The 17,126-nt window shown below is 53.4% G+C and overlaps 1 protein-coding gene across 1 annotated transcript in view; it reads left to right on the top strand.

Moving 5' to 3' along the window:
- AGAP3 (ArfGAP with GTPase domain, ankyrin repeat and PH domain 3) overlaps nucleotides 1-17,126 on the top strand; it is a 158,805-nt gene that overhangs the window by 33,355 nt on the left and 108,324 nt on the right. The window contains 3 exon segments of the mRNA XM_083186519.1: nucleotides 708-842; nucleotides 943-1,070; nucleotides 13,605-13,760. Of these exon segments, the coding sequence (XP_083042645.1) occupies nucleotides 708-842; nucleotides 943-1,070; nucleotides 13,605-13,760 (419 nt within the window).

Raw genomic sequence — 17,126 nt, forward strand, 5'->3', positions numbered from 1 at the left:
TGACTGTGGTGAGGAGGGGTAAGTACAGGGAAGGGATCGGGCAGGTGGGTGACTGTGGTGAGGAGGGGGTAAGTACAGGGAAGGGATCGGGCAGGTGGGTGACTGGTGAGGAGGGGAAAGTACAGGGAAGGGATCGGGCAGGTGGGTGACTGGTGGGGATGTGGAAGTACAGGGAAGGATCGGGCAGGTGGGTGACTGGTGAGGAGGGGAAAGTACAGGGAAGGGATCGGGCAGGTGGGTGACTGGTGAGGAGGGGTAAGTACAGGGAAGGGATCGGGCAGGTGGGTGACTGTGGTGAGGAGGGGTAAGTACAGGGAAGGGATCGGGCAGGTGGGTGACTGTGGTGAGGAGGGGTAAGTACAGGGAAGGGATCGGGCAGGTGGGTAACTGTGGTGAGGAGGGGTAAGTACAGGGAAGGGATCGGGCAGGTGGTTGACTGTGGTGAGGAGGGGTAAGTACAGGGAAGGGATCGGGCAGGTGGGTGACTGTGGTGAGGAGGGGGTAAGTACAGGGAAGGGATCGGGCAGGTGGGTGACTGGTGAGGAGGGGAAAGTACAGGGAAGGGATCGGGCAGGTGGGTGACTGTGGTGAGGAGGGGGTGAGTACAGGGAAGGGGGGCAGGTGGGTGACGGTGGGGTGGTGCCCCCATGCAATGGAGGTGAAGATTTGGGGATATCAGAATGTAATGAAGAATCTTTTTGTCCCAGATGCCATCAGTGCTACAAACCCCCGAGTTATCGATGATTCCCGAGCGAGGAAATTGTCCAATGACTTGAAGCGTTGCACTTATTATGAGACGTGTGCCACGTATGGGCTAAATGTGGAGCGTGTTTTCCAGGACGGTGAGAACAGTGATACTATGACCTTAATGTTACTAACCCTCGCTGAAACCCCCCTTACATTTCCCTTCCTTTCTCCTCATTCCCCCGTATGTCGAATCAGTGGCCCAGAAGGTGGTAGCTATTCGGAAGAAGCAGCAGCTTTCCATTGGTCCGTGCAAGTCTCTACCCAATTCTCCGAGCCATACTTCCGTGTCTGCGGCCACCATTCCCTCCATGCACGTTAATCAGGTACGTGGTCATCGTGCCGTCTCTGCCCACAGGGTAAATGCATAATCTGCCATTATAGGGGTGATCCTGCCAGTGTCTGCTCACTACTACAGGTGTGAACTCTGGGAGATGGCTGCTCACTATTACAGGTGCACTCTGGAACACGGCCGCTCACTACTACAGGCGTGCACTCTGGGAGATGGCTGCTCACTACTACAGGCGTGCACTCTGGGAGATGGCTGCTCACTACTACAGGTGTGCAGTCTGGGAGATGGCTGCTCACTATTACAGGTGCACTCTGTGACACGGCCGCTCACTACTACAGGCGTGCACTCTGGGACACGGCCGCTCTCTACTTACAGGTGCACTCTTGGAAATGGCTGCTCACAACTACAGGTGTGCACTCTGGGAAACGGTCGCTCACTACTACAGGTGTGCACTCTGGGAGATGGCTGCTCACTATTACAGGTGCACTCTGGGACACGGCTGCTCACTACTACAGGTGTGAACTCTGGGAGATGGCTGCTCACTATTACAGGTGCACTCTGGGACACGGCCGCTCACTACTACAGGCGTGCACTCTCGGACATGGCCGCTCACTACTACAGGCGTGCACTCTGGGACACGGCCGCTTACTACTACAGGCGTGCACTCTGGGACACGGCCGCTCACTACTACAGGCGTGCACTCTGGGACACGGTCGCTCTCTACTACAGGCGTGCACTCTGGGACACGGCCGCTCTCTACTTACAGGTGCACTCTCGGAAATGGCTGCTCACAACTACAGGTGTGCACTCTGGGAAACGACCGCTCACTACTACTGGTGCACTCTGGGAAACGGCTGCTCACTACTATATGTGTTCTCTCTGGGAGACAACTGCACTCTACTACTGGCGTTGATAGTGGGGGTGGCGTTGCCAATGGGGGTGCACTTAACATTGACAGCACCCATCAGGGTGCTTGTACGATTAAAAATTGCATCGCATCGCATGCCGCTATATTGCATGCAATGCAATTGTATATGATGTACTACGATCAAAAGATTGGGCGCCGTGCTAGGAAACAAGTACCCTGCTCACCACTACAGGTGCACTCTGGGACCAGCCGCTCACTACTACATGTGTGCACTCTGGGAGATGGCTGCTCACTACTACAGGTGTGCACTCTGGGAGATGGCTGCTCACCACTACAGGTGCACTCTGGGACACGGCCGCTCACTACTACAGGTGTGCACTCTGGGACACGGCTGCTCACTACTACAGGTGTGCACTCTGGGACACGGCTGCTCACTACTACAGGTGTGCACTCTGGGACACGGCTGCTCACTACTACAGGTGTGCACTCTGGGACACGGCCGCTCACTACTACAGGTGTGCACTCTTGGATACAGCCGCTCACTACTACAGGTGTGCACTCTGGGAGATGGCTGCTCACCACTACAGGTGCCCTCTGGGACATGGCTGCTCACTACTACAGGTGTGCACTCTGGTACACGGCCGCTCACTGCTACAGGTGTGCACTCTTGGATACAGCCGCTCACTACTACAGGTGTGCACTCCGGGAGATGGCTGCTCACCACTACAGGTGCACTCTGGGACACGGCTGCTCACTACTACAGGTGTGCACTCTGGGAGATGGCTGCTCACCACTACAGGTGCACTCTGGGACACGGCTGCTCACTACTACAGGTGTGCACTCTGGGAGATGGCTGCTCACCACTACAGGTACACTCTGGGGCACGGCCACTCACTACTACAGGTGTGCACTCTGGGAGATGGCCGCTCACTACTACAGGTGTGCACTCTGGGAGATGGCCGCTCACTACTACAGGTGTGCACTCTGGGAGATGGCCGCTCACTACTACAGGTGTGCACTCTGGGAGATGGCTGCTCACCACTACAGGTGCACTCTGGGACACGGCCACTCACTACTACAGGTGTGCACTCTGGGAGATGGCTGCTCACTACTACAGGTGTGCACTCTGCAAGATGGCCGCTCACTACTACAGGTGTGCACTCTGGGAGATGGCTGCTCACCACTACAGGTGCACTCTGGGACACGGCCACTCACTACTACAGGTGTGCACTCTGGGAGATGGCTGCTCACTACTACAGGTGTGCACTCTGTGACACAGCCACTTACTACTACAGGTGTGAACTCTGGGAGATGGCTGCTCCCTATTACAGGTGCACTCTCGAAAACGGCCAGTCACTACTACAGGTGTACTCTGGGAAACGGCTGCTCACTACTATATGTGTGCTCTCTGGGAGACGGCCGCTCTCTGCTACAGGTGCATTCTCGGAAATACAGGTGCACTCTCGGAAACTGACGCTTACTACTATATGTATGCATATAGTGGAGCTGCTGCAGGTGACCGTGACTTACCTCTGGGTGATGGGAGGAGCTGCTGCAGGTGACTGTGACTTACCTGTGGGTGATGGGAGGAGCTGCTGCAGGGGACTGTGACTTACCTCTGGGTTATGGGAGGAGCTGCTGCAGGGGACTGTGACTTACCTCTGGGTTATGGGAGGAGCTGTTGCAGGTGACTGTGACTTACCTCTGGGTGATGGGAGGATCTGCTGCAGGTGACTGTGACTTACCTGTGGGTGATGGGAGGAGCTGCTGCAGGTGACCGTGATTTACCTGTGGGTGATGGGAGGAGCTGCTGCAGGTGACTGTGACTTACCTGTGGGTGATGGGAGGAGCTGCTGCAGGTGACAGTGACTTACCTCTGGGTGATGGGAGGATCTGCTGCAGGTGACTGTGACTTACCTGTGGGTGATGGGAGGAGCTGCTGCAGGTGACCGTGATTTACCTGTGGGTGATGGGAGGAGCTGCTGCAGGTGACTGTGACTTACCTGTGGGTGATGGGAAGAGCTGCTGCAGGGGACTGTGACTTACCTCTGGGTTATGGGAGGAGCTGCTGCAGGGGACTGTGACTTACCTCTGGGTGATGGGAGGATTTGCTGCAGGTGACTGACTTACCTGTGGGTGATGGGAGGATCTGCTGCAGGTGACTGTGACTTACCTCTGGGTGATGGGAGGAGCTGCTGCAGGTGACAGTGACTTACCTGTGGGTGATGGGAGGAGCTGCTGCAGGTGACTGTGACTTACCTGTGGGTGATAAGAGGAGCTGCTGCAGGGGACTGTGACTTACCTCTGGGTGACGGGAGGAGCTGCTGCAGGTGACTGTGACTTACCTCTGGGTTATGGGAGGAGCTGCTGCAGGGGACTGTGACTTACCTCTGGGTGATGGGAGGATCTGCTGTAGGTGACTGTGACTTACCTCTGGGTGATGGGAGGAGCTGCTGCAGGGGACTGTGACTTACCTCTGGGTGATGGGAGGAGCTGCTGCAGGGGACTGTGACTTACCTCTGGGTAATGGGAGGAGCTGCTGCAGGTGACTGTGGGTGGTGGGAGGAGCTGCTGCAGGTGACTGTGACTTACCTCTGGGTGACGGGAGGAGCTGCTGCAGGTGACTGTGACTTACCTCTGGGTGATGGGAGGAGCTGCTGCAGGTGACTGTGACTTACCTCTGGGTGATGGGAGGAGCTGCTGCAGGTGACTGTGGCTGGTTCCTGTGGGTGGTGGGAGGAGCTGCTGCAGGTGACTGTGACTTACCTCTGGGTGACGGGAGGAGCTGCTGCAGGTGACCGTGACTTACCTCTGGGTGATGGGAGGAGCTGCTGCAGGTGACTGTGACTTACCTCTGGGTGATGGGAGGATCTGCTGCAGGTGACTGTGACTTACCTGTGGGTGATGGGAGGAGCTGCTGCAGGTGACAGTGACTTACCTGTGGGTGATGGGAGGAGCTGCTGCAGGTGACTGTGACTTACCTCTGGGTGATGGGAGGATCTGCTGCAGGGGACGGTGACTTACCTCTGGGTTATGGGAGGAGCTGCTGCAGGTGACTGTGACTTACCTGTGGGTGATGGGAGGAGCTGCTGCAGGGGACTGTGACTTACTTGTGGGTTATGGGAAGAGCTGCTGCAGGTGACAGTGACTTACCTGTGGGTGATGGGAGGAGCTTACTGCAGGTGACTGACTTACCTCTGGGTGATGGGAGGAGCTTACTGCAGGTGACTGTGACTTACCTCTGGGTGATGGGAGGAGCTGCTGCAGGTTACAGTGACTTACCTCTGGGTGATGGGAGGAGCTGCTGCAGGTGACAGTGACTTACCTCTGGGTGATGGGAGGAGCTGCTGCAGGTGACAGTGACTTACCTGTGGGTGATGGGAGGAGCTGCTGCAGGTGACAGTGACTTACCTCTGGGTGATGGGAGGAGCTGCTGCAGGGGACTGTGACTTACCTCTGGGTTATGGGAGGAGCTGCTGCAGGTGACAGTGACTTACCTGTGGGTGATGGGAGGAGCTTACTGCAGGTGACTGACTTACCTCTGGGTGATGGGAGGAGCTTACTGCAGGTGACTGTGACTTACCTCTGGGTGATGGGAGGAGCTGCTGCAGGTTACAGTGACTTACCTCTGGGTGATGGGAGGAGCTGCTGCAGGTGACAGTGACTTACCTCTGGGTGATGGGAGGAGCTGCTGCAGGTGACTGACTTACCTCTGGGTGATGGGAGGAGCTGCTGCAGGTGACTGTGACTTACCTCTGGGTGATGGGAGGAGCTGCTGCAGGTTACAGTGACTTACCTCTGGGTGATGGGAGGAGCTGCTGCAGGTTACAGTGACTTACCTCTGGGTGATGGGAGGAGCTGCTGCAGGTGACAGTGACTTACCTCTGGGTGATGGGAGGAGCTGCTGCAGGTGACTGTGACTTACCTCTGGGTGATGGGAGGAGCTGCTGCAGGTGACTGTGACTTACCTGTGGGTGATGGGAGGAGCTGCTGCAGGTTACAGTGACTTACCTCTGGGTGATGGGAGGAGCTGCTGCAGGTGACAGTGACTTACCTGTGGGTGATGGGAGGAGCTGCTGCAGGGGACTGTGACTTACCTCTGGGTGATGGGAGGAGCTGCTGCAGGGGACTGTGACTTACCTCTGGGTAATGGGAGGAGCTGCTGCAGGTGACTGTGGGTGGTGGGAGGAGCTGCTGCAGGTGACTGTGACTTACCTCTGGGTGATGGGAGGAGCTGCTGCAGGTGACTGTGACTTACCTCTGGGTGATGGGAGGAGCTGCTGCAGGTGACTGTGGCTGGTTCCTGTGGGTGGTGGGAGGAGCTGCTGCAGGTGACTGTGACTTACCTCTGGGTGACGGGAGGAGCTGCTGCAGGTGACCGTGACTTACCTCTGGGTGATGGGAGGAGCTGCTGCAGGTGACTGTGACTTACCTCTGGGTGATGGGAGGAGCTGCTGCAGGTGACTGTGACTTACCTCTGGGTGATGGGAGGAGCTGCTGCAGGTGACCGTGACTTACCTGTGGGTGATGGGAGGAGCTGCTGCAGGTGACTGTGACTTACCTGTGGGTGATGGGAGGAGCTGCTGCAGGTGACAGTGACTTACCTCTGGGTGATGGGAGGATCTGCTGCAGGGGACGGTGACTTACCTCTGGGTTATGGGAGGAGCTGCTGCAGGTGACTGTGACTTACCTGTGGGTGATGGGAGGAGCTGCTGCAGGGGACTGTGACTTACCTCTGGGTTATGGGAGGAGCTGCTGCAGGTGACAGTGACTTACCTGTGGGTGATGGGAGGAGCTTACTGCAGGTGACTGACTTACCTCTGGGTGATGGGAGGAGCTTACTGCAGGTGACTGTGACTTACCTCTGGGTGATGGGAGGAGCTGCTGCAGGTTACAGTGACTTACCTCTGGGTGATGGGAGGAGCTGCTGCAGGTGACAGTGACTTACCTCTGGGTGATGGGAGGAGCTGCTGCAGGTGACTGTGACTTACCTCTGGGTGATGGGAGGAGCTGCTGCAGGTGACTGTGACTTACCTGTGGGTGATGGGAGGAGCTGCTGCAGGTTACAGTGACTTACCTCTGGGTGATGGGAGGAGCTGCTGCAGGTGACAGTGACTTACCTGTGGGTGATGGGAGGAGCTGCTGCAGGTGACAGTGACTTACCTCTGGGTGATGGGAGGAGCTGCTGCAGGGGACTGTGACTTACCTCTGGGTAATGGGAGGAGCTGCTGCAGGTGACTGTGGGTGGTGGGAGGAGCTGCTGCAGGTGACTGTGACTTACCTCTGGGTGACGGGAGGAGCTGCTGCAGGTGACTGTGACTTACCTCTGGGTGATGGGAGGAGCTGCTGCAGGTGACTGTGACTTACCTCTGGGTGATGGGAGGAGCTGCTGCAGGTGACTGTGGCTGGTTCCTGTGGGTGGTGGGAGGAGCTGCTGCAGGTGACTGTGACTTACCTCTGGGTGACGGGAGGAGCTGCTGCAGGTGACCGTGACTTACCTCTGGGTGATGGGAGGAGCTGCTGCAGGTGACTGTGACTTACCTCTGGGTGATGGGAGGATCTGCTGCAGGTGACTGTGACTTACCTGTGGGTGATGGGAGGAGCTGCTGCAGGTGACCGTGACTTACCTGTGGGTGATGGGAGGAGCTGCTGCAGGTGACTGTGACTTACCTCTGGGTGATGGGAGGATCTGCTGCAGGGGACGGTGACTTACCTCTGGGTGATGGGAGGAGCTTACTGCAGGTGACTGTGACTTACCTGTGGGTGATGGGAGGAGCTGCTGCAGGTTACAGTGACTTACCTCTGGGTGAGGGGAGGAGCTGCTGCAGGTGACAGTGACTTACCTCTGGGTGATGGGAGGAGCTGCTTCAGGTGACTGTGACTTACCTCTGGGTGATGGGAGGAGCTGCTGCAGGTGACTGTGACTTACCTGTGGGTGATGGGAGGAGCTGCTGCAGGTTACAGTGACTTACCTCTGGGTGATGGGAGGAGCTGCTGCAGGTGACAGTGACTTACCTGTGGGTGATGGGAGGAGCTGCTGCAGGTGACTGACTTACCTGTGGGTGATGGGAGGATCTGCTGCAGGGGACGGTGACTTACCTCTGGGTTATGGGAGGAGCTGCTGCAGGTGACTGTGACTTACCTGTGGGTGATGGGAGGAGCTGCTGCAGGGGACTGTGACTTACCTCTGGGTTATGGGAGGAGCTGCTGCAGGTGACAGTGACTTACCTGTGGGTGATGGGAGGAGCTTACTGCAGGTGACTGACTTACCTCTGGGTGATGGGAGGAGCTTACTGCAGGTGACTGTGACTTACCTCTGGGTGATGGGAGGAGCTGCTGCAGGTTACAGTGACTTACCTCTGGGTGATGGGAGGAGCTGCTGCAGGTGACAGTGACTTACCTCTGGGTGATGGGAGGAGCTGCTGCAGGTGACTGTGACTTACCTCTGGGTGATGGGAGGAGCTGCTGCAGGTGACTGTGACTTACCTGTGGGTGATGGGAGGAGCTGCTGCAGGTGACTGTGACTTACCTGTGGGTGATGGGAGGAGCTTACTGCAGGTGACTGACTTACCTCCGGGTGATGGGAGGAGCTTACTGCAGGTGACTGTGACTTACCTCTGGGTGATGGGAGGAGCTGCTGCAGGTTACAGTGACTTACCTCTGGGTGATGGGAGGAGCTGCTGCAGGTGACTGTGACTTACCTCTGGGTGACGGGAGGAGCTGCTGCAGGTGACAGTGACTTACCTCTGGGTGATGGGAGAAGCTGCTGCAGGTGACTGTGACTTACCTCTGGGTGATGGGAGGAGCTGCTGCAGGTGACTGTGACTTACCTGTGGGTGATGGGAGGAGCTGCTGCAGGTGACTGTGACTTACCTGTGGGTGATGGGAGGAGCTGCTGCAGGTTACAGTGACTTACCTCTGGGTGATGGGAGGAGCTGCTGCAGGTGACTGTGACTTACCTCTGGGTGATGGGAGGAGCTGCTGCAGGTGACTGTGACTTACCTCTGGGTGATGGGAGGAGCTGCTGCAGGTGACTGTGACTTACCTGTGGGTGATGGGAGGAGCTGCTGCAGGTTACAGTGACTTACCTCTGGGTGATGGGAGGAGCTGCTGCAGGTGACAGTGACTTACCTGTGGGTGATGGGAGGAGCTTACTGCAGGTGACTGACTTGCCTCTGGGTGATGGGAGGAGCTTACTGCAGGTGACTGTGACTTACCTCTGGGTGATGGGAGGAGCTGCTGCAGGTGACTGTGACTTACCTGTGGGTGATGGGAGGAGCTTACTGCAGGTGACTGACTTACCTCCGGGTGATGGGAGGAGCTTACTGCAGGTGACTGTGACTTACCTCTGGGTGATGGGAGGAGCTGCTGCAGGTTACAGTGACTTACCTCTGGGTGATGGGAGGAGCTGCTGCAGGTGACTGTGACTTACCTCTGGGTGACGGGAGGAGCTGCTGCAGGTGACAGTGACTTACCTCTGGGTGATGGGAGAAGCTGCTGCAGGTGACTGTGGCTGGTTCCTGTTAGCCGTTTCCGTAAGTCTCAGGAGAAGATGGTAGCTGGCATATCACCTCACCGCTGCCCTCGTGCTGCCAAATCCTCAGTGTATCTGTATTGTCTTCTCATCTCCAGGGCAATCCTTTGTGTTTATAAATGGGGAATTGGTGCAATGTGGTTTTGTATAACATCACATACAGGGTCCTGTTACTTCATTGTGTAATCATAGGAATTTTGGTTAAGTCCTGCGCTGCGGGTGGTTTGACACACCTAATCCGTAATATACTGTAGCACGGACTATCACACCTCATAAACTGCTGCTGTTCTGTGGGGGACAGCTCAATTCCCCAAGTTAGTTACCAGAAAAAAACACAAAATAGAACTGCGCAGTAAAGGGGGAAATAGTACATGCAATTTAATTATACCAATATAAAACACATATAAAACATACACAAACAAAATTAAAACACTATTTATGGGTACAACCGGTTGTGTCAAAATTAATAGATTTAAAACCAAATAGATTTTGCTTCCCTTAGTTTATCATGGTCGTTTTAGTATGTTAGTTGTGAAAGATACTGATTGAGTCACAGTCTTTGTATGGATTAGTAGATATTACTGTCCAGGTTTTATTATTTATGTCTGGCCAGACAGTATTGTGTTAGGGGTACCTTACAGCTGCCACCTGTAGTTCCTCCGGCCTCCCAGTGGATGGTGCTGAATCACCTGTGTTTGTCCAACTATGTCTGGAGTCACCTTCGGACTTGTGGGCTGATAGTAAGCCTGTATGGATTCCCCTATGGTGCAAAAAAGAAGTTTTTGTAAATATCCAATATCCAACGCGTTTCCCCGCCTCCGTACACGGTCTCAGCGGCTTTATCAAGGAAAGAAAATGGAAGGTAGCAAGTAGAAACGCGTTGGATATTGGATATTTACAAAAACTTCTTTTTTGCACCATAGGGGAATCCATACAGGCTTACTATCAGCCCACAAGTCCGAAGGTGACTCCAGACATAGTTGGACAAACACAGGTGATTCAGCACCATCCACTGGGAGGCCGGAGGAACTACAGGTGGCAGCTGTAAGGTACCCCTAACACAATACTGTCTGGCCAGACATAAATAATAAAACCTGGACAGTAATATCTACTAATCCATACAAAGACTGTGACTCAATCAGTATCTTTCACAACTAACATACTAAAACGACCATGATAAACTAAGGGAAGCAAAATCTATTTGGTTTTAAATCTATTAATTTTGACACAACCGGTTGTGCCCATAAATTGTGTTTTAATTTTGTTTGTGTATGTTTTATATGTGTTTTATATTGGTATAATTAAATTGCATGTACTATTTCCCCCTTTACTGCGCAGTTCTATTTTGTAATCATAGGAGCCTGTGGCCCCAGATCGGACCCTTTTGGTTGGGACGGGTACCATGGCACTGAGGGGGATAATCAGGCTGCAGCTCAAGTTTAATATGAGGGTCTCCTGTGTCTCTGTAGAATGTCTGGCTAAGAAGTCTCCTGTGGGTCTCTGTAGAATGTCCGGCTAAGGGGTCTCCTGTGTCTCTGTAGAATGTCAGAGTAAGGGGTCTCCTGTGGGTCTCTTTAGAATGTCCGGGTAAGGGGTCTTCTGTGTTTCTGTAGAATGTCCGAGTAAGGGGTCTCCTGTGTCTCTGTGTAGAATGTCCGAGTACGGGGTCTCCTGTGTCTCTGTGTAGAATGTCCGGCTAAGGGGTCTCCTGTGTCTCTGTAGAATGTCCGAGTACGGGGTCTCCTGTGTCTCTGTGTAGAATGTCCGGCTAAGGGGTCTCCTGTGGGTCTCTGTAGAATGTCAGAGTAAGGGGTCTCCTGTGTCTCTGTGTAGAATGTCCGGCTAAGGGGTCTCCTGTGTCTCTGTAGAATGTCCGAGTAAGGGGTCTCCTGTGGGTCTCTGTAGAATGTCCGGGTAAGGGGTCTTCTGTGTTTCTGTAGAATGTCAGAGTAAGGGGTCTCCTGTGTCTCTGTGTAGAATGTCCGGCTAAGGGGTCTCCTGTGTCTCTGTAGAATGTCCGAGTACGGGGTCTCCTGTGGGTCTCTGTAGAATGTCCGGCTAAGGGGTCTCCTGTGTCTCTGTAGAATGTCCGAGTACGGGGTCTCCTGTGTCTCTGTGTAGAATGTCCGGCTAAGGGGTCTCCTGTGTCTCTGTGTAGAATGTCCGGCTAAGGGGTCTGCTGTGAGTCTCTGTAGAATGTCCGGCTAAGGGGTCTTCTGTGTGTCTCTGTAGAATGTCCGGCTAAGGGGTCTCCTGTGTCTCTGTAGAATGTCCGGCTAAGGGGTCTGCTGTGAGTCTCTGTAGGATGTCCGGCTAAGGGGTCTGCTGTGAGTCTCTGTAGAATGTCCGGCTAAGGGGTCTCCTGTGTCTCTGTAGAATGTCCGGGTAAGGGGTCTCCTGTGGGTCTCTGTAGAATGTCCGGCTAAGGGGTCTCCTGTGTCTCTGTAGAATGTCCGAGTAAGGGGTCTCCTGTGGGTCTCTGTAGAATGTCCGGCTAAGGGGTCTCCTGTGTCTCTGTAGAATGTCTGGGTAAGGGGTCTCCTGTGGGTCTCTGTAGAATGTCCGGCTAAGGGGTCTCCTGTGTCTCTGTGTAGAATGTCCGGCTAAGGGGTCTCCTGTGTCTCTGTAGAATGTCCGAGTACGGGGTCTCCTGTGTCTCTGTGTAGAATGTCCGGCTAAGGGGTCTGCTGTGGGTCTCTGTAGAATGTCCGGGTAAGGGGTCTCCTGTGGGTCTCTGTAGAATGTCCGGGTAAGGGGTCTCCTGTGGGTCTCTGTAGAATGTCCGGGTAAGGGGTCTCCTGTGGGTCTCTGTAGAATGTCCGGCTAAGGGGTCTCCTGTGTCTCTGTAGAATGTCCGAGTAAGGGGTCTCCTGTGGTTCTCTGTTGAATGTCCGGCTAAGGGGTCTCCTGTGTCTCTGTAGAATGTCCGGGTAAGGGGTCTCCTGTGGGTCTCTGTAGAATGTCCGGCTAAGGGGTCTCCTGTGTCTCTGTAGAATGTCCGAGTAAGGGGTCTCCTGTGGGTCTCTGTAGAATGTCCGGGTAAGGGGTCTCCTGTGTCTCTGTAGAATGTCCGGGTAAGGGGTCTCCTGTGGGTCTCTGTAGAATGTCCGGCTAAGGGGTCTCCTGTGTCTCTGTAGAATGTCAGAGTAAGGGGTCTCCTGTGTCTCTGTGTAGAATGTCCGGCTAAGGGGTCTCCTGTGTCTCTGTAGAATGTCCGAGTACGGGGTCTCCTGTGGGTCTCTGTAGAATGTCCGGGTAAGGGGTCTCCTGTGTCTCTGTAGAATGTCCGGGTAAGGGGTCTCCTGTGGGTCTCTGTAGAATGTCCGGCTAAGGGGTCTCCTTTGTCTCTGTAGAATGTCAGAGTAAGGGGTCTCCTGTGTCTCTGTGTAGAATGTCCGGCTAAGGGGTCTCCTGTGTCTCTGTAGAATGTCCGAGTACGGGGTCTCCTGTGTCTCTGTGTAGAATGTCCGGCTAAGGGGTCTCCTGTGTCTCTGTGTAGAATGTCCGGCTAAGGGGTCTCCTGTGTCTCTGTGTAGAATGTCCGGCTAAGGGGTCTCCTGTGTCTCTGTGTAGAATGTCCGGCTAAGGGGTCTCCTGTGTCTCTGTGTAGAATGTCCGGCTAAGGGGTCTCCTGTGTCTCTGTGTAGAATGTCCGGCTAAGGGGTCTCCTGTGTCTCTGTAGGATGTCCGGCTAAGGGGTCTCCTGTGGGTCTCTGTAGAACGTCCGGCTAAGGGGTCTCCTGTGGGTCTCTGTAGAATGTCCGGCTAAGGGGTCTCCTGTGTCTCTGTAGAATGTCCGGCTAAGGGGTCTCCTGTGGGTCTCTGTAGAATGTCCGGCTAAGGGGTCTCCTGTGGGTCTGTAGAATGTCCGGCTAAGGGGTCTCCTGTGTCTCTGTGTAGAATGTCCGGCTAAGGGGTCTCCTGTGTCTCTGTAGAATGTCCGGGTAAGGGGTCTCCTGTGGGTCTCTGTAGAATGTCCGGCTAAGGGGTCTCCTGTGTCTCTGTAGAATGTCCGGCTAAGGGGTCTCCTGTGGGTCTCTGTAGAATGTCCGGCTAAGGGGTCTCCTGTGGGTCTAGGCATTGCTGCCAGATCTCTATCTGTTTGTTGCTCATACTGTATTATGACCTGAATTACACCTGGTTGCTCTTGCTCTGTGTTTGTCTAGGCCACAAATGGTGGAGGAACATTCAGTGATTATTCCTCTTCTGTCCCATCTACGCCCAGTATAAGCCAACGGGAATTGCGTATTGAGACCATTGCAGCATCCAGCACGCCAACACCGATTCGCAAACAAAGCAAACGTCGCTCCAACATTTTCACAGTAAGTACAATCTGTAAATCACTCATCTGTTTCCTCATTAGGCCTGAGCAGGGAGGGAGGCGTAGGGAATGCGGAGTCCCCCAGGGAAATGAGGATCATAGGATAGCCCATTCTGGTTTGTGACACCTGACTATGGGCCTAATTCAGACTTCACCCCTGTTGTGAGAATTCGCAGTGGATTGCGAGGAGAAAGCTGCTGCCCAGGCAGGAAAAGAAGACCCCTTGCTAACCCATGAGAGAATTGCAAATGAATGGCTACCAATTCGCAATTCCTGAACCATCTAAAAGTTTTTGCCATCTGTGCTAATGTGAGTAGATCTGGGGCAGGGTGGTCAGTGCTGATGTCACAGACACGCCGGCTTCCTGTCAGTCCAGGTCCGGATCCATACGCAATTGTTAGTAGCTTATTCCCCTTGCACAATGCATATGGTAACTGGAAGTTACACTATTCAGAATAGGACCCCTATGACCTCACTTCCTGTGATCCCTGCCCGTGTGAGCTTCCTCCCTGCACTTCCTGTCTTTATGACCTCTCTAGGATGACCTCCCTCTCTCCCTACTATACCTGCTAGTATGACCACTTGGACACTGTATAACACCTGTATAACTATAGCAGTGCCACATTACCCATCAGCACTGATACAGTAATGTATGCCCACAGGACACTGTATCCCGGCTGTTCTGTGTCCCATAGCAATACCACATTACCCATCCTGAGATAACTGCACTGATAATGTATGCCCACAGGACACTGTATCCCGGCTGTTCTGTGTCCCATAGCGGTACCACATTGCTCATCCTGACCTTACAGCACTAATACAGTAATGTATGCCCACAGGACACTGTATCCCGGCTGTTCTGTGACCCATAGCAATACCACATTACCCATCAGCACTGATACAGTAATGTATGCCCACAGGACACTGTATCATGTCTATTCTGTGACCCATATCGGTACCACATTGCCCATCCTGAGATAACTGCACTGATACAGTAATGTATGCCCACAGGACACTATATCCCGGCTGTTCTGTGACCCATAGCAATACCACATTACCCATCAGCACTGATACAGTAATGTATGCCCACAGGACACTGTATCATGTCTGTTCTGTGACCCATATCGGTACCACATTGCCCATCCTGAGATAACTGCACTGATACAGTAATGTATGCCCACAGGACACTGTATCCCGGCTGTTCTGTGACCCATAGCGGTACCACATTGCCCATCCTGAGATAACTGCACTGATACAGTAATGTATGCCCACAGGACACTGCATCCCGGCTGTTCTGTGACCCATAGCGGTACCACATTACCCATCCTGAGATAACTGCACTAATACAGTAATGTATGCCCACAGGACACTGTATCCCGGCTATTCTGTGACTCATAGCGGTACCACATTACCCATCCTGAGAGAACTGCACTGATACAGTAATGTATGCCCACAGGACACTGTATCCCGGCTGTTCTGTGACCCATAGCAATACCACATTACCCATTAGCAGTGATACAGTAATGTATGACCACATGACATTGTATCCCGGCTGTTCTGTGACCAATAGCAATACCACATTACCCATCAGCACTGATACAGTAATGTATGCCCACAGGACACAGTATCATGTCTGTTCTGTGACCCATATCGGTACCACATTGCCCATCCTGAGATAACTGCACTGATACAGTAATGTATGCCCACAGGACACTGTATCCCGGCTGTTCTGTGTCCCATAGCGGTACCACATTGCCCATCCTGAGATAACTGCACTGATATAGTAATGTATGCCCACAGGACACTGTATCCCGGCTGTTCTGTGACCCATAGCGGTACCACATTACCCATCAGCACTGATACAGTAATGTATGGCCACAGGACACTGTATCCCGGCTGTTCTGTGACCCATAGCGGTACCACATTGCCCATCCTGAGATAACTGCACTGATCCGGTAATGTATGCCCACAGGACACTGTATTCCGGCTGTTCTGTGACCCATAGCGGTACCACATTACCCATCCTGAGATAACTGCACTAATACAGTAATGTATGCCCACAGGACACTGTATCCCGGCTGTTCTGTGATCCATAGTGGTACCACATTGCCCATGCTGACCTTACAGCACCAATACAGTAATGTATGCCCACAGGACACTGTATCCCGACTGTTCTGTGACCCATAGCGGTAGCACATTGCCCATGCTGACCTTACAGCACTAATACAGTAATGTATGCCCACAGGACAGAATAGGACCCCTATGGCCTCGCTTCCTGTGATCCCTTCCCGTATGAGATCTCTTCCTGTCTATATGACCTTTCTAGAATGACCTCCCTCCCTACTCTACCTGCTAGTATGACCGCTTGGACACTTTATAACTCCTGTTCTGTGACCTATAGCAATACCACATTACCCATCAGCACTTATACAGTAATGTATGACCACAGGACACTGTATCATGTCTGTTCTGTGACCCATAGCGGTACCACATTACCCATCCTGAGAGAACTGCACTGATTCAGTAATGTATGCCCACAGGACGCTGTATCCCGGCTGTTCTATGACCCATAGCTGTACCACATTGCCCATGCTGACCTTACAGTACTAATACAGTAATGTATGCCCACAGGACACTGTATCCCGGCTGTTCTATGACCCATAGCAATACCACATTACCCATCAGCACTGATACAGTAATGTATGCCCACAGGACACTGTATCATGTCTGTTCTGTGACCCATAGCGGTACCACATTACCCATCCTGAGAGAACTGCACTGATTCAGTAATGTTTGCCCACAGGACACTGTATCCCGGCTGTTCTGTGACCCATAGCAATACCACATTACCCATTAGCACTGATACAGTAATGTTTGCCCACAGGACACTGTATCATGTCTGTTCTGTGACCCATAGCGGTACCACATTACCCATCCTGAGATAACTACACTGATACAGTAATGTATGCCCACAGGACACTGTATCCCGGCTGTTCTATGACCCATAGCTGTACCACATTGCCCATCCTGACCTTATGGAACTGATACAGTAATGTATGCCCACAGGACACTGTATCCCGGCTGTTCTATGACCCATAGCTGTACCACATTGCCCATGCTGACCTTACAGCACCAATACAGTAATGTATGCCCACAGGACACTGTATCCCAGCTGTTCTGTGACCCATAGTGGTAGCACATTGCCCATGCTGACCTTACAGCACTAATACAGTAATGTATGCCCACAGGACAGAATAGGACCCCTATGGCCTCGCTTCCTGTGATCCCTTCCCGTATGAGATCTCTTCCTGTCTATATGACCTTTCTAGAATGACCTCCCTCCCTACTCTACCTGCTAGTATGACCA

This window comes from Crinia signifera, chromosome 5, assembly GCF_055691185.1.
Source record: "Crinia signifera chromosome 5, ASM5569118v1, whole genome shotgun sequence".
NCBI lineage: Eukaryota > Metazoa > Chordata > Amphibia > Anura > Myobatrachidae > Crinia > Crinia signifera.